General features: G+C 41.7%; 1 protein-coding gene across 1 annotated transcript; it reads right to left on the bottom strand.

The window, feature by feature from the left end:
- Positions 1-15707: 15707 nt before the first annotated feature.
- Positions 15708-18293, bottom strand: LOC104611678 (putative indole-3-acetic acid-amido synthetase GH3.1). The gene is made up of 3 exons (XM_010278850.3): positions 17823-18293; positions 17600-17701; positions 15708-17367 (listed from the first exon to the last, which is right to left on the bottom strand). Exons 1-3 carry the CDS (start codon positions 18140-18142, stop codon positions 15990-15992), a joined length of 1800 nt encoding a protein of 599 aa, XP_010277152.1. The 5' UTR covers positions 18143-18293; the 3' UTR covers positions 15708-15989.
- Positions 18294-21543: the final 3250 nt, after the last annotated feature.

Below are 21543 nucleotides of genomic sequence, written 5' to 3'. Positions count from 1 at the left end.
TGTTATTTCTGTTTCTATACTGGGGTTGCTGAAATGTCAGAACTAACATGGGTCACACACGGTCTTCTTGCAACCCTTTCTCCTAAAATGCATTCTAATTAGACTACCCCTGTCTCTGAGAACACCTCAACTGGAACCATGCACATTACAGAGGAAGAAACTTGTGCTGAACTTATAGAGAAACTTGAGTTCAGTTCCAGCCCCTCATTTCAGTCAGTCGGGACGTAGAATACAATCATGCTGATGGAACTGCTTAAGGTGTGGAGTCTAGCTCTCAGTACTATTGCGTTGCCACATTGTCTGTCTTAAGGTGCATGCTATTGGGACATTACCACCTCAGAGGGCTAGAGTACCGGTTGGAGCTGATGGAACTGCTGACCTTGTCAGGTGATGTAGAATACATTAATCATGCATGCTTCAAACAACGTTTCAAATGATAACTGAGTTGCTTAAGAGCTATTCCAAATCTCCAATTCTTTTTGGCCTTAAAGAAATAGAGGTACAGAAACAGTTCAGTTAAAGTTTCTTGAAGATCAATCTTTGCATTGTGAGTTATAGGAATTCTGGACTCATCTTGAGATCGATATTGGGGCTGTTTTATCAACCTTCTTCAGTGAGCGAAACATGCAATGCCAGATTGCGAGTTGTAAGAAAGGTTCTTTACATCTCATTCTTTCTAAGTTTTGGGTACGTATGTAAGTGCAGATTGCAGCATGATTTGATTCTGTATTACTAACCTCATGGCTGAATTCAAAAATACAGAAAAAATTAATTGCAGCAAAAGAAAAGGTAATGGACTAATGGTTATGAACAAAATGTAAAATTGTACACAGAATAAAGTCTAACATCTTAAATATTCTAGCAACCAGTTCAGGGAGGGAAAGCTAATGTACAGAAGATGAGGATGAGGTTTAAAATCTCAAATTAATTTCCAATTAGACTACTGACTTATATTGCGAACCGGTCCAACCCAGTACCAAACAACTTCCAAGTTCCAACCTCATAAATTAAATAATGGCGGCGACTCTGTGACCTGTCTTGTTTACACGGTTTTCAACGGAATCGTATATACGTATGAAGAGGATATGGCCACAGACCACAGTAAAGGTCTCTAGCTTCTTATTCTTAGATTGCATTTGTCTCTTTGAAAAGGGAAATGAAGTGGGTCCAATTCCACAGGCTTCTGAATCCCGTTCTTTGAACTAAATTCCTAGCAGAAGAATTTAAAACTTAAAAGCTAGCTAATGGATCCATATTTTAGGATTTACCATTATTTACCAATTCCCAAAAGCAAGTGTCATCAGAAACCCGTGAGATTAAAAGCAGTATGTCTCTATGACAGTAAATCTCTTCAGCAGTTGCAGAATACATTGATACATCAAAAACAGACAGAGGGGAGTCACGACATCAGCACCTTCCAAGTCTTTAATGACTTCCATCAAGTCAGACTCCACTATCACGCGGCATGCCAGCCCATACTGCAGCTGCTTCACTAACTCCAGCAGCCTTTATGGCAAGAGTCTCAGCTCCTTTTGCAGAAACACAGTTTGCCTTCCACCCTCAAGCCGAAAACAATTGAGCCATTACTGTTCCTCAACCATTAGCACTCCTTCCCCCGGTTAGGGGTGTCAATGGACCAGTTTTGGGCCAAAATTAATTTGGACGGACCAACAAAGACATTGAATTGGACCAGTCCGACCAGAATATTTATTGGATTGGATTGGATTGGACCTGGTCCATCTATGAATTTATACTGGATTGGATTGGATTGATCCAATATCTGGCCCATGGATAAAAGATATATAAGAATGAATATAGGTGTTAATGGACTAGGTTTGGGTTAGAATAATAATCTAAATTAAAACAGATTTGAACAGATTTGATGGTCCAGACACTGAACTGGACCGGTCTAAAATGGTAAAAAATATTCATTGGATTAGATTGGATCTGATTCATTTGTAATGAACTCATATTGGATTGGATCGGATTGGACCAAATCTTTTGGTCCAATTGACACCCCTACCCCCAGCTCCAACCAGCATCTAAGTTTAATGGGATCAACCCTGCGCCTCAGGTTAGCAACTCTTTCCAGCTTGATCAGGTCCAATAGCATCATTATTTTGTTTATCAGCCCGCCTAGCTCAATATCCTTACCCCTAAAGCAGAAGCCATTTTTAGCCTTATAGATGTTCCAACAAACAAAACATCTGAAGGCCTTCGATCGCTCACCCTCAGCAGTCTTTTGAAGCAAACTCCATCCAATCTGTCGGTTCTCATTGATAATTAAGAAGGTCCAGACCAAACAACTATTGCGTAAGGGTGTTTAAAAAAAAATGCTCCATAGATTCATTCATCTCTTTGAACCAGTAAAGCAACTAATTGCAATGGCTTTAGATGCACCTCTCGGGGTGGCAAATGGGTAGGTTCGGTTGGGTCGGGTGTGGGTTGAGAAGTAACCCACCCAAATTAATCCACATACTAGGGGTGATCATTTCAGCCTGGCCCGGCCCGGTCCGAAAATTCTGGGCTTGGGCTGGGTTTTGTGTTCAGGCCTGGCCCGGGCCGGCCCGCATATATTTAAACTTACACATTTTGCGTATAATGTATATATATATACATGTTATTTTATATTATATTATATATTTTACATTATATTATATATTTTATACATATGTATAGCACTTATTATAAATGCAAAGCCCGGCTCGGTCCATGACCACCCCTAACATGTATACATATGTATACATTATACACAAAATGTGTAAGTTTAAATATATGTGGACCGGATCGGGCTTGATGTGGGCCCGGGCCGGGCCTAAACACAAAACCTAGGCCCAAGCCCAGAATTTTCATGCCGGGCTGAAATGATCACCCCTAGTTGGGGTAGGTGCCAGCTCGGATTGATGCCAATACACGGCCGATATTGATGTTTTAGGGTGAGGGTCTTTGTCATTTCGAATTATGTAAGGTTGGAGTGGAATTCAGAATTTTGTAGTGTGGTAAAATGTACTTATCCAAAAAAAAAATCAATTTTTCAAACAAAACACAAAAAAGCATAAAAACACAAAAAAAAAATTGTGTAAAACATCAGAAATTGGAGAAAAATCATAGGAAATAATGAAGAAATTTAAAATTATAAAAAAATCCAAGAAATTACAAGAAATTGTAAAGAAGTTCTAAAAAATACAAAAAAAAAAGTATAGCATAGAGACATAGAAAATGGTAATATATTTTATCTATAATAGAAGAAATTGTAGAAAAAAAAAACATAGAAAAGTATTAAATAAAATTATAGCCAATTAAATAACAGAAATTATAAACAATACATAAAAGATTCAAAAATGTAGCCAAAAACTAGAAATTATAGAAAATTATAAAAATGATTAAAAATATAAAATATAAATTTAAACAAAAAACAGAACACAACTGTTTGAGTTATCACAACTATTTCTCATAAAACCCAAAATCTCTAATTTTAATTGCATATTTGCATCGAAGAACATCAAGATCAAGGATTTCAAGGCAACCAAGTCGAAAATTTGGGGTTTTTCTTCAAATCAAAAGGAAATGTCTTGAATCTTGTTTATCACAGTGGTTTGTCTCCAAAAGTAGATATTCCACTCATCTTCGTTTTAGATCGTTCAATAAGCTTTTGAAGGAAGCAAAATCGATGTTGTTGTCGTATCAGTTCCACCATCTTCGAAGGTTTGAAGAAGCAAAAACCAGAGGCTGAATGGGAAATTCCTCTTTCTCTTTCAGCAGAGGTGAAGATACGAGGGAGAGAGAAAGAAAAGTTTAACAAACCCTACATAAGCCTAATAAATGTTGATCCATGGTTACCCTCGACCTAACCTCACCCTGACCCTTTCCCCTTGACCCTAATGGGTCACTTGACCCATAGGCCATATTGACTCACTATTGGGATGGGTGGATATGGGTGGGTTTCGGTGGGTTGGGTGGGTGTCTGTGTGTGAGTAAGAGAGAGGGTAAAATTTCACAAACCCTAGATAAACCTAATAAATGTTGATCAGTGGTTACCCTCGACCTAACCTCACCCTGACCCTTTCCCCTTGACCCTAGCTAATGGGTCACTTGACCCATATTGACCCACTGCTGGGATGGGTGGATATGGGTGGATTTTGTGGGTTGGGTGGGTCACACCTGGGGTGAAAATTGCCAACCCTACACATCTCCATATAAAATTTTTCAGCTTAGGATGAAAAATTAAGCCTCAGCATCATGACCATCTCTTCCATCTTCAATTTGGGCAGCTAAGGGGGCGTTCTACAATATGCATGCTTTTGTTTAAATTTGTTTTTGAAATCGCCAAATCAAAAAAAAAAAAAAAGAAACAAAACATATGCTCTTGAACTTTGTCTTTATTTTCAAAAGGAAAAACAAATTGGTTCAGTACATGTTTTTTCAACAAAAAAAAATATTGGTTTTTAAAATAAAAACAAAATTTATAGTATAGAAATTAGATGATTTATGGAACATGAATTTAACAAATAAGATGAAAACATCTTTTCTAAACCTAATTCAAGAACATGTTTTTTGTTTCAATTTTGAAAACAAAAAACAAACACAAAACCAAGAACATGTTTTTTGTGTTTTTTGTTTTGGGAAACAATTTGTTTTTAAACCAGATGTTTTTTATTTGTTTTTGGAACCGGCAACAAGAAAAACAATTCATGTTGTAAAACGCTCCCTAAATGTTATCCCGACTTAACATATTATCCACCTGCTTAATGGACTATTGTTTTGTCTTTTGGTGAATAAAAACAATAATATAACAAAATATTTTTTTAAGTATGGTATAATGGATGCATTACCCAACACAATGGAATGGTGATATGATGATGACTGTTGCTGCCAAATATGAGGTCGAGGGCAACAAAGTAATTTCGCTAGTGACCGAGGCCGATAGGCCCAATCTATAAACAAGAGAAGAGCACACGTCAAAGGCCCTGGGTATTATCCCAGGGGCAGAGACTCGGACCAAGCTAGAGATGAGAGCTCAGAGCTTAGACCGTAATAGCCAAGAATGGTTCTCTATGGATTTTGGATGCTTACATTGAAGTGAGTGCCCGCTTTTATAGCTAACTTTGCCTTAGGAGTGGATGGAAGCAATTGGTGATGTGCAGTCAGGATTTGATATGACCAACCCCATGTGGTGTAATCTGAGGACTACCAAGTATCCCTACATCACTTGCCCCCACACTTGTGGCCCTAGTGGTCGAGCTCGGATGGCATGCTACGCAAACACCTCGGCTTCGGCCGAAAAGACTACAATGGGTTGTGTAGAGGCGTCGGCCTCGGATATAGAGGACTCTACTTAGCGGCTATGTGGCGACTAGTTCTTTGTTCACTCTCCATCTCAGTTTAGGATTGTTATGGGCCAACAACACGTGACTGTGACTTGCACGGGTGTCAGACATCCGCATTCGTTGGTTGTGCCTCGTACGGGTGTTGGCGTCATCCAATGTAGGTCCATACATGGGACAGGCATTGGTGTTGATCGGTCGAGGCCATGCGGGAAATGGTGTAGAGGAGCATCCGGTTTGGGTTGTTCTTGACCCAGTGCTAACAGGCAAACTAGCTCATTTCTTCGGCATCGCTTCCTTTCCAAGGACGATGTCATGTGTAGCCTGTCGGTTCGGACTGTCAAATCAAATAGTCTGTGGCCGTTGGATTAAAGGAATTTGAACCCTACGTTTTCCTTTAAATAGGGACGTTGGTTGAGCAGGTCTTCACCATTTGCTCGAACCTTGAGTCTTCACTTGTGATCGAAAAGACCTAAGCTACCATCAACCAATTCCCTAAGTCTTCTTTCTTCGAACAAACACAAGGTAAAGAACTCCCATCTTCAATATGTCGGCCTCAGTCTCTGGATCTGAGTGCTATGCCCTTCCTGACTAGAGTAACCCTAGTAGTTCCCCTTCCACCTCAGCCAATGGTGGAAGTGATAGCAGTGACTCCAAGAGCTGACTCCAAGAGCTCCCCCCCCCCCCTCAAGGCTTTAGCGCCTAGGTGTGAAGGGAGAGGACCACCCCACAGGGATCAGATGGCTGATGCCACGGTGAATGCCCCTGAGCTGTTTGAAGTGGTAGAACCAGAGGAGGCTGAGGAACCTACACTCGAGAAGCGGGCCATGGCCGATCACCGAGGCGTGACGTTGATGTGTTACCCAAGTGAGGGCTCTATCCAAGATGTACCATATCCCAGGGGGTTATAGGGATAGAGTCCCCTGCGTTGGTGACCAGCCGTGGTAGCCTGCCGAGGGGGAGGTGTGTGTGCACGAGAAATACCTCTACTTCAGCCTTCGTTTTCCCTTGCCTCCCCTAGTCCCAGATATCCTTAATTACTATAATATTCCCCTCAACCAGCTTGCTCTGAACGCCACTACGACCGTAGTGGTCATGTTGGTGATGGCCAGCCTCCATGTGAGTCTCTGAGTTTCCTTGAAATATCGAAGAGGCTCCATGTCAAGTATGGCTTGTATTTTTTAAGGGTTGGCCACATTGCCTCGTTGAGTGACCACAAAGCCCAGAAACTTGCATGAGGTGATGCCAAAGGCACATTTATGGGGTTCAACTTCATGTTGTACTAGCTTGGCTTCAAGATTTTCACCACTATGTCATCAATGTAGGCCTCAACATTCCTCCCCATCTAGTCCTTGAATATCTTGTTCACATGTCGTTGGTAGGTGGACCCAACATCTTCAATCCAAAACACATTACATTGTGCCAGTAGGTGTTGTGCTCAGTAACGAACGAGCTCTACTCTTCATCGCCAAGGTGCATCTTAATCTGGTTGTACCCAAAGAAAGCGTCCATGAAGCTCAACAACTCGTGCCCTGTGGTGGCATGGACGAGGTGATCAATCCTCAACAAAGGAAAGATATATTCAGGACAGGCCTTGTTGAGATCTGTAAAGTCAATTCATATGCGCCATTTCCCATTAGCTCTCTTAACCATGACCACATTAGACAATAATTTAGGGTAGTGTACCTCTTGGATGAATTCGGCGTCAAGTAGCTTATCCATCTCCTCTCTGATGGTTTTCCAACCCTCTGGTGCAAAGTTTCTCTTCTTTTGTCAAATTGAACTACAAGTCGAGTCCAAACTTAGCCTGTGAGTAATGACTGACCAAGGGGTCAATTCCCTGGCATATCAGTGGCAGACCAAGCAAAAACGTTGGCATATGTTTAGAGGAAGCTTAAAAATTCAAAAAATTTGTCCTGAGGGAGGCGTGACCCAACTCGTACCATCTTCTCAAACTCGGCCTCCATTATTGGAACCAAGATGAGGTTCTTAGTCAGTTGTGTTAGACAGTTTTGTATGCCCTTAGCTTCAATATGATTTGATGTACTTTTGACATTTAGTGTAAATAAATAAAGTGCATGTTTGATTCATGTTGTATGGTATGATTCTGTGTAAGACCCTAAAACTGGACAATTAATGAAACTCGTGTTAGTTTTAAATGTTCACAACCATTGGATAAGTCTCGGGAGATTTATCCTGCCAAGGCTGATACTGATGTGCCGCCAAGTGTTGGGATGGCCTATCTCAGCCACTCGGGTAAGACACAAGGCACATGCAGTATGGGATTACTCGAATTCTTGAACCGGACTAGATTTCCAGTATTGCCCTAAACCTTAGAGACAGATGGGCAAAACTGGAAAGTTACACCTGACCCCTAGACTCGACTATGATACCTCACTAGGTGTCGGATTGGGCTGTCTTTGATATGCCAACTAGTGAGATCCTTAGCGGGGGTAAAAACCTGGGTATGTTGGGACAGTCTGAGAATTCATCTAAGTGGGTGATCATGGTGACAGGATCAGCCCCTTTGTCGAACAAAGGAAATGATCAGGAATGCACACTCTCTGATGGAAACCAAACTGCCGGCAGTTGATTTCAATCGTTGGAATTTTGTTTTGCAAAATTTATATATATGATATATAGGTATTTTCGTTTTCAAGTTGTTTGCAAATGGTTTTAATTCCCGGGATCCATGTGAGAAGATAGTGCAACACTGTTCCTTGAAGCCGAGGGAGAGGGCCTCTCTTGTCGGGCAGTGCTTGATCATTATGGGCTGAGAGGTTAAGTGTAAGGCCATTTAGGATAATACCTGATGGGCTAATGTTGCACCTGCCCACAGTCCCTGGGTTTTTATAAGATGGCTTGACCCAGGGACCTCTTAGTGTAAGTGTTGGGCCCAGAGATTCCATGTGATGGGCTCAAGGGTTCACTGGGCTTCTCAGTGAATTCGGTTAGGCCTTATGATAAAGGCCGGGCCGAAACCATGTGGCTAGTGTGTAGATCAATGCTTGGGTCCCACGCATACAAATAGCCCAACTGGGTAGCAGATTGGAAACCAATTGAGCACTGATTACTTAATGGGCCAAAAGTCCATTTTGAACTAGGCTTATATGATCACCCACTTAAGGGGCGGATCTGAAATTAAGGTTAGCAAAAGGATTGGGCCTTTAACCTGATCCACTCCAGGAGACCAAATTCTAATCATATTTGAATATGGTAATCTCCTGATAAGATCAGGAGTAAACTAACCTAATCTGCAGATATGATTAAGATCATCCCCTATCCAGATGCTGATTTGGATTGGGATAACTCCTAATAGGATTCGGAGATTTCTTAATCAAGAAGAAAGAGGAGAAATCCTAAGAGAATTACTAGAATTCGAACCTAGGGTTTGGAGCAAGAAAATCTTCCTGCGAGATAGGATCTCATACACTTCAGAGAGAAGAGAAGTAGCATTCACCATCTTCATCTCAGGAGTTTTCCTCCAGCTGCCGCCATTCTTTGAAAAGATTCGATCTTTGAGAAAAGAAATCAAGAAATCAGTTCTTGATATCAGTTTTGTAGAAGGAACTAAAAAGATTTGGTGCTCAGTGTTTCCATAGGATTCTTGTGAAGGATTCAGTGTGTAGGACGCACTCTTCTGGTACTGTTCTACAAATTGTTGTGTCATCTTCAGCAGGAGCGGTTCATGGTGTCTTCTTTGGGCGTGAACACCAACTTTGGGAGATACTGCTTCTCTGGATCAGGTATAATTCCTCCATTGTCTTTTGGTTCAGATTTGGTTCGGTTATGGTTCAAGTAGGATCCTTGAATATTGTATTCTAAATTTAGGGAATATGATTCCCAATTGGAAGAAAGTAGAAAATTTTTTTTTTAAATTTGCCCACCCATTCCGCAACCTTTTTGGCGTCCATACGATGGATCCTACCATTCTTTCAGGTTGGCCTTGGCTTGCTAATTCGTCCTTGAGGTCGAGTCCTTCTAGTGGTAAGGCTTCTTTGTCTTGCCTTTTAGTGGTGTAACATAGCACTATTTTGCAGGTTATTGGATCCCTCTAACTACTCCCACGCCATGCTTTGTGGGGAACTTCAAGGCGAGGTGATAGGACGAGATGGCCGCTTTGAGTGCATGAAGGGCCAGCCTCCCTATTATGACATTATATGGGATGTCTATCTTCACGACCAAGAACTTGGTCATCCAAGTGACTTCTCGAGGCTCGATCCCTAGTGTGATTAGTAGGGTTATCTTCCCTTTAGGCTTGATAACTACTTCGAAGAACCCAACTAATGGCACGCCCATAGGTTGCAACCAATTTGACGTCAGTTGCATCTTTTCAGATGTGTTGTAAAACAAGATTTCTACCAAGGAGCTATTGTCCACGAGGATTCTCCTCACCATATAGTTGGCGATAATCATAGACACCACCAAGGCATCGTCATAGGGTAACGAGACCCCTTGTAGGTCATCGTTAGAGAAGGAGATGGAGTCTTCCGACCTAGGCCTTTCAGGCGCTGGTTTTTAGACATTGTACTACCTAGCATATGCCATCCGGGCCGAGCAGCAAGCTCTACCCGAGGCCGAGCCCCTAGCGATGACGTCAATGACTCCAATTAGGGGGTGATGGACTTGGGGCACAACCGTTTGCTATTGTTGCGGGGACAAGGCACCAACATCGCCCTTGACATACTCCTTCAAGTGCCCACAGCAGATGAGGGACTCAATCTCATACTTGAGTTGGTAGCAATCCATAGTATCGTGGCCAAAGTCGCGATGATACTTGTAGTACTTCTTGGGGGTACCTCTTTTAGGGTTCCTCTTCAGCTTGGCCAGCCACTTCACATATTCCTCCTTCCCTACTTACATTTTTATTTGTTGAAGGAAGGGGTCGGCGGCATTCTCTCTTTGCTAGTGTGGTCGTTGCCACAACCATTCCTTTCCTTCATCTTCTTGTTAGTGGCTCCTCGGCAGGCCTTGGCTTCTGGTTCCTAGAGGTGCTTGTACTTTTGGACTTTCTTCAAGAACACGGCTTTGTTCTTGGGTGGAGTTTTGGAGATGGACCAGTTGAGGGGTCCGAGCCGGAGGCCGCTGATATTTGTGTGCATAAAGACCAAGGGTTAAGATCCCTTACTTCAATTGCTAACAGAGTTTTGGTACCATCAGTTGCTAACAAAGTGGGAGAGAAAGAGATCTGCAAACTAGTCCCAAGAGTTTAGAGACAGAGGGGGAGTGTGGAGAACCATCTACATGTTGCTCCCTTGAATGAGGCCTAGAAGGCTCTTTAGGGCATCGTCGTACCCGTAAAGGATTATGAGGGCTCTGAAGCTTTCCAAATGATCATCCAAATATGTGCACCCATCATAGGTCTTTAGGCTGAAAGCATTGAAGTTAGGTGGGAACAACTCCGAGGTGATGAAGTCGGTGAAGGCCTCCATTCGGGTAGATAAAAGGTTCTAACTAGTAGAGGCATCACCTTAGCCCCCCTTCACCTGTCGGATGGCTCCTTTCAATGCCTGAAGGTTGCCAAAGCGTTGATCAATCGGGGCCTCGACCTCATCTACGTTCTTTTTCACGTGGGGCGGGTTGGCCCTGTTCCTAGAGTGCTCAGGTGCTGGTACATCTTGAGCCTTGCTAGCTTGGTGATCGTTGAGGAGATTGCAAAGGTCAAACACTGGTGGGGGAGAGGCATAGTGTTGGCCTCCAGCCCTTGAAGGAGGACTATAGTGACCAGAGCACCCGTCATTGTTGAAGGGATGGGAGATCCATCATATGGATGGCCGAACCATGCAGGGTTGCTGGGCAAAATTTCAAAAATTTCTTTCTCCCATCGAAGAATCCTATTCCCGAATTTAGAAAACTGCATTTTCAAGGTTCGTTCTTGAAACAAACCGAACCAAATCTGAAACCAAAAGGAAGTACGTAGGAGGGTACTTGATACGGAATAACAATAACTCCCAACGTAGGTGTTCATGCCCAAAGAGGTGACCATAACCCACCTCCACTGAAGATGACACAGTGTATGATGAGCCAGGATAAGCAAAGTGGTTCTTTAGTAAGAACCCTAATTCTTCAGCAAAAATCACGCAAGGGGCTGGTGAGCACGACTTTAGATTGTTTATTCTAGAAAGAAACAATATCAAGAACTATTCTTGATTAAATCCAAAAATGGAAATCGAACTAGGTAGGGGCAGCAAGAACTGGAGGAGAATTTTGTAGATTGTTGAGTGTGTTTAAACTAATGAATTCGCCCCCTATTTATAGCCTTCTTTGTATCAACTTCCTAATCCAATTAGGAAAGAGTTTCTTGATTCAAAATCTGATATTTGGATCTCAACTCTTAAATGGATAAAACTTATCTTATCTCTTAGCTAATCCTTATTAGATTATAAATCAAAATTCACCTCCTTTTAATTAAGTGACTTAAGCACAATACGAAATGGGCTTTAGTCCCATTTACTCACATAACTCACTTTCCCTTTAAATGTTGGCTAGCTTGGCTCTCATTGTATGGCATGGGACCCTAGCATTGATCTACACACCAGCCACATGGGTTCAACCCAGCCACTATTACAAGGCCTAGCCGAATTCACTGCAAAACACAGTGAACCCCTGAGTCCATCAGTATGGGCTCTTAATGGGCCTGGCATTTACACTAAATGGTCATTGGGTCTAGCCACCTTATGAAGGCCCAAGGACTGTGGGCAGATGCAAGATTAGCCCATCAGGTATTCCCCTCAATTGTCTTACACGTAACCTCTCAGCCCTTAATGATCATACACTGTCTGACAAGGGAGGACCTCTCCCTCAGCTGCAAGGTACAGTGTTGTACTCTCTACACAGATGGATCCCGGGAATTAAAACATTTTGCAAACATTTTGTGAAACCATAATATATAAGTATATTTCTATATAAATATATTTTGTAAAACCTATTTCAACAGGTTTGAAATCAACTGTCGGCAATTTAGGTTTCCATCAGAGAGAGTGCATTCTCCAATCATTCACTTTGTCCGACAAACGGGCTGATCATGTCACTATGATCACCCACTCAAGTGAATTCTCAGACTGTCCCAACATACCCAGGTTTTGACCCCCTCTAAGGATCTCACTGGTTGGCATATCAAAGATAGCCCAATCTGACACCTAGTGCAGTACCATAAACGAGTCTAGGGGTCAGGCATTACATTCCAATTTTTCCCATCTATCTCCAAGGTCCAGGGAAACCCTGAAATTTGGTCCAGCTCAGGGTTTCAAGAAAACCCACACTGCATGTACCTCAAGTCTCACTCTGAGAGCTGAGACAATCCACCCCAACCCACTTGGCGGCACATAAGTGTCAACCTTGGCAGGATAAATCTCCCTAGATCAATCCAACGGCTGTGAAGATTCTAAATAAGCACGAGTCTCATAAGGGTGTAGTTTAAGGGTATTACACAAAAACACACCAAAATAACATGGATCAATTATGCACTTTATTCATTTATAATACATGACAATAAGTACATCAATTTGATTAGAGCTAAGGGCACACACTGTCTAACAGTCGTCCTAGTTGCTTTTCGCATGGCGAAGACAGCGATCGTGGTCCCTATGGTTGTCGTGGGACCCCACAGGTTCGCCTCTCCAGCTGGGGTGCCAAGAGGTCTTTGACGGGAGCTTGCTAACCTATCGGATGCATGGGTGGATCGTCACTGTATTGCCCCTACCTCATCCAACCACTGGGGTAGGTTGTCCAGCCTGTCTGAGCGTTAGGAGTGTTGTCTTGCTTTTCAACCATATCAGGAACTTGATAGATTAAGTTATGTTGTTTTTAGAGGGAATTCTTGAAAACGTTCCCACAAACGACGCCAATTGTTGCCACCAAATATGAGGTCAAGGGCAACAAGGTAATCTCACTAGTGTTTGAGGTCGATAGGTCCAATATATACACAAGAGAAGAGCACATGGGCCTCGAGTGTTATTCCAGGGGCGGAGACTCCAATCGTCAAGTTAGCTGAGTGTTTAAATAGGGGTTGGATTGGGCAAGAGTTGAGAGCTCAGAACTTAGTCCATAATAGCCAAGAATGGTTCTCTTTGGATTTTGGATGCTTAACTAGAGGTGAATGCCCCTTTTATAGATAACCTTGCCTTACGACTGATTGGAAGTAGTTGGTGATGTGCGGCCAGGATTTAATCTAGCCGATGCCACATGGTGCGATTTGAGGCCCGTGAAGTATCGCTCTATCAATGACTATGGAAACCTTCAACCATTGAGGAGATCACAAGCACAGCTGCAAATATATCGAACAGGATATAAGGCAGATTCAATTGTATTCGGATTTGGATCGAATTTTATCCATCATATATTTATATTAGTTTCGGATTGAATTGGGATTGCAATCGGATATTGAATAGCATAAATAAACTGAACGAAAAATGATCAAGATATTATATATTATTAACAAAATGAACTTGATATTATATATCATGAATAATAGATATTGAAAATAAAATTTAAAGTTTTTAGAGTGAATTTTTAATAGAATTTGTGGTTGTGGAAAACAAAGGACTCACTCACCTACAAAATACCTTTAAAGGGAATCTTCTTTTACAATTAATCGGATATCTCTTGCCTAATTAATCTAATTACCTTTAATTTAGTAGTTTTGAGAATAGTTTTGACTAGGAAGGTTAGCCGCATTCTGGTTTTTTGAGAATATAGTTTTGCCCTTTTAATTTAGTAGTATTGTTTTATATTCTTCTCTTATTTCTATCTTTAAAGTAAAATAGTGCATTGAATATCATCTTATCTATTATAGTAATACAATAATGGATTTTCCTGGAAAATTTGTGACAATGATTTGGGCTGAATGTAAATAGGATATTACATTTTTACCCTTTAATTCGTTTGAATTTCAATGCGAAGAGTGGGAAAACAAGGTTTTTGCAGTAAAAGGGGAACATGCTCTCTTGAACTAATGAAATTTGCTTGCAAGGGCTGGAAGAGGTGATCTATAATTACCTACCCTACCCTCCTTAGCATCCAATTCGGCTTGACTTATAGTTGATACAATAAATATTCCAACAGTCTTAAAGCTTTTGATGTATTAGTCAAAGTGTGTAATAATTGTATCAGATGTATCCTACCCCACCTCCTAGGTTTAGGATTAGGTCTAAATTATAGAATTGGGCAACCTAGAACAAAGTGGGAATCACTAGAGAAAGCTAACATCACTCAAGCATGGTGATACACGACTACAAATTTGAAGGTTGAATGACTTGACTTTTGAAGTATTACACCAGTTTCAAGGCTTTTAGGTTTAGATAGGAATTCGCCGGAAGGATGATGTTTCCTACAAAAGAACCAATGTAAAATCAGTCGAATCAGGTAGGCACACTGCATGAATTTTTTAACACCTGTCCCGCCTTACGCCTACCCTTGAAAAAATATTAAAAGCAAATTTAAAACTTTATATTTTATATGTCAACGGATAATTTTCTATTAATATTATATCATACAGTATTTTTGACTTAGAATATTGGATCTATCTTTTCAACTCAGATAATTTACCCAGAAATATAAATATATAAATATATACCGAATAATGATTTTTCTTGCTGCTTAGCAAGTTAGCAAGTTGGTAATGTATATGGGTCCAGTGGTCAAAGAAGCTGAACCCAATGCAAGTTCGCTCCTCTCCCTGCCCAGCCCAAGAACAAAACTCCTGTTCTTGGGGCTGCCGCCCAACTGAGTTGCCCGCCCCCACCCATCTTTGTAAAATGAAAACACATCAGTCATCAGGCGAAGACCTTTCATTCAAAGTTGCTCAAACCCATAAGACTTGTGTTTAATTAATGCTATCTCGATTATTTGCCTCTTTTATTGAAGAAAAATCGTACGCCTCCATCTGGGAAGTGGGGATCGATCCGGGTCATTAGCTTGTCAGACGGCCCGGAGGTTTGTTATCTGGGATCCATCGTCTCTGCTATGGCCTGTAATCCGTAAGTTTGTTGTAGTTCTGTGCTGCCGGTAATTAATGCCTGTCAGGGCTCCACCGACCAACCTACCATAAATAAATGGAATAAATATATAGAACAGACAAGCTCGAATCCGCTGCCCATTCACCATAACCATGTTTGGAGTACCTGACAAATTGACAACTATGAAGAAAGAAAGGAAGGGGCGAAGCGAATGTTTCACGACCGGAACGGCCGATGCTTTTTATGCTTTGATACATGCTTTCCAGCCAAAGACTGAAGAATATACTGCACGTGTGTGCTGAAAACAATGCATTTAATGCACCCAGCGCAGATGATGTTAATCTGATTTCTCTGCCAGTTATGAGTTATGCCAATTTCACGTTTTCCTAACCGAACAAAAAAAAGAGAGAGAGAGAGAGAAAAGAAATTAAGAAGAAAATATTCATAAACATGCATTGCATCCAAGACGACAGTCCATTATGCTTACAGCCAGGTTATTTGATATTACAAATCCTGCCATGAAAATGAAAGGTCGAAGGGCGCTTTCTCAAAAAACCTAAACAGAGTAGCCAAAGTAAAGCATAACAATACAAATAAGAGGAAAAAAAAGGAAATTAAACTAGTCAATTTTTCCAAAAGCTGTTTCAGTTGGTGGTCGAGACATTCAGAATTTTAATTTATTCGGTTCGCTACATCGCCTCAAGTCCCATCACCGTCGTCGTTCTGGGGTCCAATGTGGGCGGGCTGGGCTAAAATGCACAGACACCACTCTGGAGTCAAGGAGCTCCATGATGGGTGTGAAGTTCACACACCTTGGCACCTTGTATTGGTTGATGGAAGCACCCCTCGAGATTGCGTAATCCATTAGTGCTTCGAACGTACCGCTTTTCACCACCCTTATCTCCAAGGGACCAATCGAGTTGTCCGCCACCCTACCTTGTCTGTAGACCGAGTTCAGTGATTCTTCCATGGCTAGACAACAATTGTTCAGCACTTGTTCGGTAGGCCAATTGCTCGGGTCCTTCACCAGTAACTCCCAATAGATCACGTAATGCCCCGGGATACTCTTGCTGTCGGCGAAGCTTGTGTACTCAACCACGCTAGTGTTGAACTCGCGTAAGAGCATCGACGCGTTCTCCACCGCGTTCTGCAACTCGGCTTCGTCTGTCTTGTCGGAATCGATACTCAGCAGCACGTTCTTTCTCCTCACGAAGTGGAACTGTGGCGCCGAGTTGTGGAACCCAGAGACCCGGAGTATGTCTCCGACTCGGTATCGGTACAGCCCCGCGTAGGTAGTGACCACCAGTTCGTACTCTTTCCCCAACTCTACATCCACAAGGTCCACAAGACGGGGAGGAGGGGAGTCACGAGTCAGGGAAGCCGAGGATGGTTCGTGGGGGATGAACTCAAAGTAGGCCATACTTGGCATGATGGTATAGGACACCTCCGAGGGCTTGCACATTGGTTTGAGGTTAAGGCCGAAGTAGCACTCGGAGGAGGCGTACATAGTGCATACCATGGGCAGGCCACCACTGTAGTATTCAAGGGTGGGAATGTATTGGGCCATGGCACCCGTGACGATCACGTCTAGGTACTTGGTGTTCGGCCAAATTCTGCTGATGATTCCTTCCCACTTCTCTTGCGAGCACTCTCTGGTAATGAATTCAGCGAGTTCTGGGTTGGGCTTAAGGAGAGGCACCATGCATTTTTGGATTGAAGGGTCGGTAATCTTGGGACTCAGGGTCCCGGTAGCGATATCGTTCACCAGTTCTCTCCAATTGAGTTGAAGGAAGCGGATGGCTCTGAGTAGGCCGGATGCGAAGACGGCACCGACTCGGAGGACTTCCTCTCGCTGGTAGAGGCCACAAAGCATCTGGGTGTACATGCTTTGGAAGGAATCAGGACAGAGGATTGCCTCGTTGGGGCTGGTGTAGACATTGTAAGGGTCGTAGGGCCTGGTCTTGAAGTGGTCGCTCTTGTAGTAGCTGGTGAGAACCGGGCGGGCCAACAGACCACCTGGCGTCTTTGTCTCGGATTTCACGAAATAAAAGTAGAGTGCCTTCCCCTTGTCCAGTCCCGGTACGTAACTGCCACAATACAAGACAAAAAACCCATCAGATCAGATAATTCATAAATCATAATAAATGTTTCTTTCCTTTAACCTTAAAATAAGCCCAATTTTAGGGTTGAAGGAATGAAAGGGGGGGTGTTTAAACGTGAATTTAAAATAATGTGCAGCAAAGCTCGGTTTACGTTCATCTTGGCAATGATAAAAGCCAGAAAAGGAAAGAAAGATAATGACACAATAGTACTACTTACAGGTTCATCACAGGCGTGAGAAGACTGTAGAGGACCTGGCGACGGTCCAACTCTTCCTGAATGGTGGGCATGAGTTTTCTTTCGCCAGCCGAAGTTCCAGAACTGGAGAACGATAAGTCGACGTTACAAGCAAATTCTAGATTCCAGAGGAACTTTTCCTCCGAATAAATAATGATTAACAGACTAAGAGGAAGACATACAAATAAAAAAAAGAGTATCTCACCTCGTGAGGAACTCAGAGATAGGGTGTGCCGATAATATGGCGGAACGATCGCCATTAGCGATGCGTTGGATTTCAGGTTGAAGATCCTCATAAGTGACCACGGGGACCTTCGACTTGAAGGTGTCACGATCGGTCGACCCACCCAGCTGGTATCGCCTAAGATACTCGGTTTCCGCATTTTGAGCGAGAATCTCGGCCAACACTTTCTGTTGAACCGAGTCTGCATTTTTAGTCATGTCTAAGATGAACTGAAGCGCTTTTGCGTGTTTCTCATCAATAGCAGAGTCGTGATGATACGAAATTGAAGAATCAGTAGACATTTCTGAAGAGAAAGAGCGACGGAGTGAGTTGGCAGTTGCGGCCTTGCGGGAGAGGAAACTGAAGAGAGACAGAGAGAATTAAGCGAGGGGGAACAGAGAGAGATGGATAATTGGTTTAGGTTGGAGGTCTGGGAGTGTGAAGAAGTGTGTCTGGTGGCTAATAGGGTGGGGTATTTATAGGCGAGTGGAGGTTAAGGCTTTCTCCTCCTCCTTGACGACACGTCACATAACACGTCAGGGTGGGCCCCGCAGGCGGTAGGACAAAAGGATGCTCGGACCAGCCATGCTGGTCGTCGACAAGAAAATATATTTGACGCCGGACGCATTGGGAGAGGAGGGGACAAGGGAGGGCCCACACCAGGTAATGTTGTCGAGCTGAGACCGACAAATTGGGCCACCTATGGCCAAGTCAGCAAATTCCAGGTTGGCAGATTGTCAGGGTATACGCGTCAGCTAAGCCACGCGGCTCCTTTGTGCTCAGGTTGTTCGCCCTCGACAACGATAGGCTGCGGCGTACTCGGCAGTTTCCACTGTTGCTGACGTTGTAAATGAGACAGATGCCTAAACCAGTAACGGATGGTGGACGAGGACGATGCCAATGCCATAACTCCCCAAACCAAACGTCTTCAAATATCTCACTTCTCGAATCGGAACGACTTGGGGAAGTTGGGAGATTTGGCCAATATCTATCTATCTCAATCTGAGACGTTAATGCTTACTAATGTGGGACCATCAACACAAAGATTCTTTCACGTGGCAGAAAATGGGTTCGTACGTTAAAGTTTACTGTACGTATGTGGGAATCAACCCAAGATTCTTCCACGTGGCAGAAATAAAGGCAAGCTCCCCAGTGATGATTCTTTTTCCTACGTATAATATATGTACACGAAAAAAACAGAGACCACCTATCTTTCTTTGTTTCCAGTTCCACCCGAAAAGATAAAATAGTAAGTGGGCCAATCACGTGCCGTCTTCAATCTTGTTTTTAGTTTGTCATTAATTTTCAAAGAGAAAGAAAATTAGAAGATTTAAAAGCAAAGAGTTCTTTTCTTTATGTACTTGCTATCTATAATCCAATTCCGTCCTTGTCTTCGTTTTGTCCAGAGTGATAAAATTGTTACAGAAGAACCTAGTGATTCATTGAATGTATTATCAAGGGAACTACAGAAGAGAGCACAGAAACAAAACATTCTCCCTTCCCCTACAAGAGCTCAACATGGAATTGCATGCAATGCCTCAGGAACCAATCATTATAGGAGATTCCCAACAATTAACAAGGATTATTGCAAGGGTTTGCCAAACATAAATCACCAGATTGGATTGATTATTAGCCGTCCAAATATGCTTACTGGGGCCCCTTCAGATGATGGGTGGTATTGCCAGGTGTCCAGAAAAATGGAGTAACCCAATAATTCTAATTTCTAAACTAGGTGTGATCATTAGTCAGTAACTGCTTGTTTCATCATTCTTTCATCCAACTAATAAAGTATGACAAACGTTACAATAATCTAATCAAGCCAGCTCTTTCAATTTACTTAACCATTTATTTACTAGCCAATTGCCTAAATTCTAGGTCTCCCACCTCCTTATTCTAGCTTATATTCCTTGCTTACCTTTCTGACCAAATAACCGTATGAAATTATGTTGATATTTTTATATATTAGTTGCAATGAAGGAGAGACATTATGCTTTATTACAACTATTAATGCTTAGCCCTTAGACGAAACCTGACAATATATGACCTATGTATTCATGCATATGTCGCTTCCTTTTAAAAATATCCATCACTATTAATCAGCTTCTTCCATCATTGAAAAACAAAACACTTAGTTAATTGTCAAGTTGAAACCTCAGATATTTACAGAATCTGATACTCCTCAAGAGCAAACTACTTTATCCTACACACACATATATAGTGTATTTGGATTCTGCATATAGTTTCAAAAACCTCTAAAATGCCATACAATTGGAAATTTTAAGCAATTCAACTAATAAACCTTCATAAAATGCAGAGGTAAAACTCAGATATTCTTTTAAACATTTTATGCAAAATATACTTTATTTATATTTGGTTTGGATTTTTCAGCCAAAATATATTAAACACTAATTTTTTATTATAATAGTAGCCCTTTTCGTAACATTATTTCAAATTTTTTGGTTGATTTTTTTTTAATTCTGTACATGCATTAAGTACTTGCTTCATATATAACAAGGGTAATTCAAAAACATAAGATGGCACCACGAGAGAGAGAGAGAGAGAGAGAGAGATGGGTAGGATTGTTTTGAAAAAAAAAACACTCATGCACTCTTATTGCCCTTAGGAGCATGCTTCCACATTCAGTTCTTCAGTGCTTTTGAGCTTAGAAATTATTGAGTACTTATGCCTTATCAAATTAAGTTACCTAACGGAGAAAAGCAGTAAAAAGTACTGAAAATTATAAGGGAATGCCTGCTCATTTGTAGCACCATACACGTCAATGAGCAGCCCTTTGTGGTCCAAGATGGCTGCTTCTCTGACCTTCTGAGATGACACCACCTGGAAAAATAATCTTTCGATTAGCCCTCATCTACATTACTGGGCTCGTTCGTTCAAGGAGCAAAAATTTTTCTCAATATATAATATGAAGCAGTGAAGTTATCCAAGAAATCAATTCTGGTGATGTCGTGTACATACAATCCTCCAATCCATGATTTGTTGGTAAATGCATGAAAGTCATGAACAACGTTTGGTATCAACATTTGGAGGTATCCTCTAAAGATGCACAACCTGAGTAGTTCTAAAGTCTCAATAGGACACATATACTGAAATCAAGGTTGAAAAAAATTGCAACATTGAAAAAGAAAGCTAGTCTAATCATTCCTTTTTTACTAATGGCCACGGTTAGGTTTCCATAGAAATTACCTCTTTTTTTTTCAACATTGACTTGGCAACAACCATCCAAATTAAAGCAAGGAGGCTTCCCTTTTTCTTTATTTTTTTCTAATGCTCAAACATAGTAGCTAGGACATTGAACTTTCTCTCTAAGATATACATATATAGTTAACTAGTCACACACTTGTTTTAATTCAATTAGGCAATTAATCACTATTCAATCTTCCATAATAAATCCCTTCTGACTTGGGCTCTTCTGTTGAATTGTTGAAACGTAAGGCCATGTTACCTCTGATGATGTTTCACCAAATTGACTTAATCTATAGAGGAAAAGAAAAAAAAAAAGAGAGAGAGAGAGAGAGAGAGAGAAGGGTACAATTTATCAAAACCGTCTAGTCTGCATCATGGGCTTGGCATCTTGTTCTAGAACAATTTATATACATATATTTTAAATAAAACGAAGACTTTGTTAGAAAGAAGAAAACAAAACAGAGAACAATATAATGCTTGCTCATAAGATGCGTGTGTT

Source organism: Nelumbo nucifera, chromosome 1 (assembly GCF_055504915.1).
Source record: "Nelumbo nucifera cultivar China Antique chromosome 1, China Antique-T2T, whole genome shotgun sequence".
NCBI lineage: Eukaryota > Viridiplantae > Streptophyta > Magnoliopsida > Proteales > Nelumbonaceae > Nelumbo > Nelumbo nucifera.
This window is presented reverse-complemented; position numbering and strand designations above follow the sequence as displayed.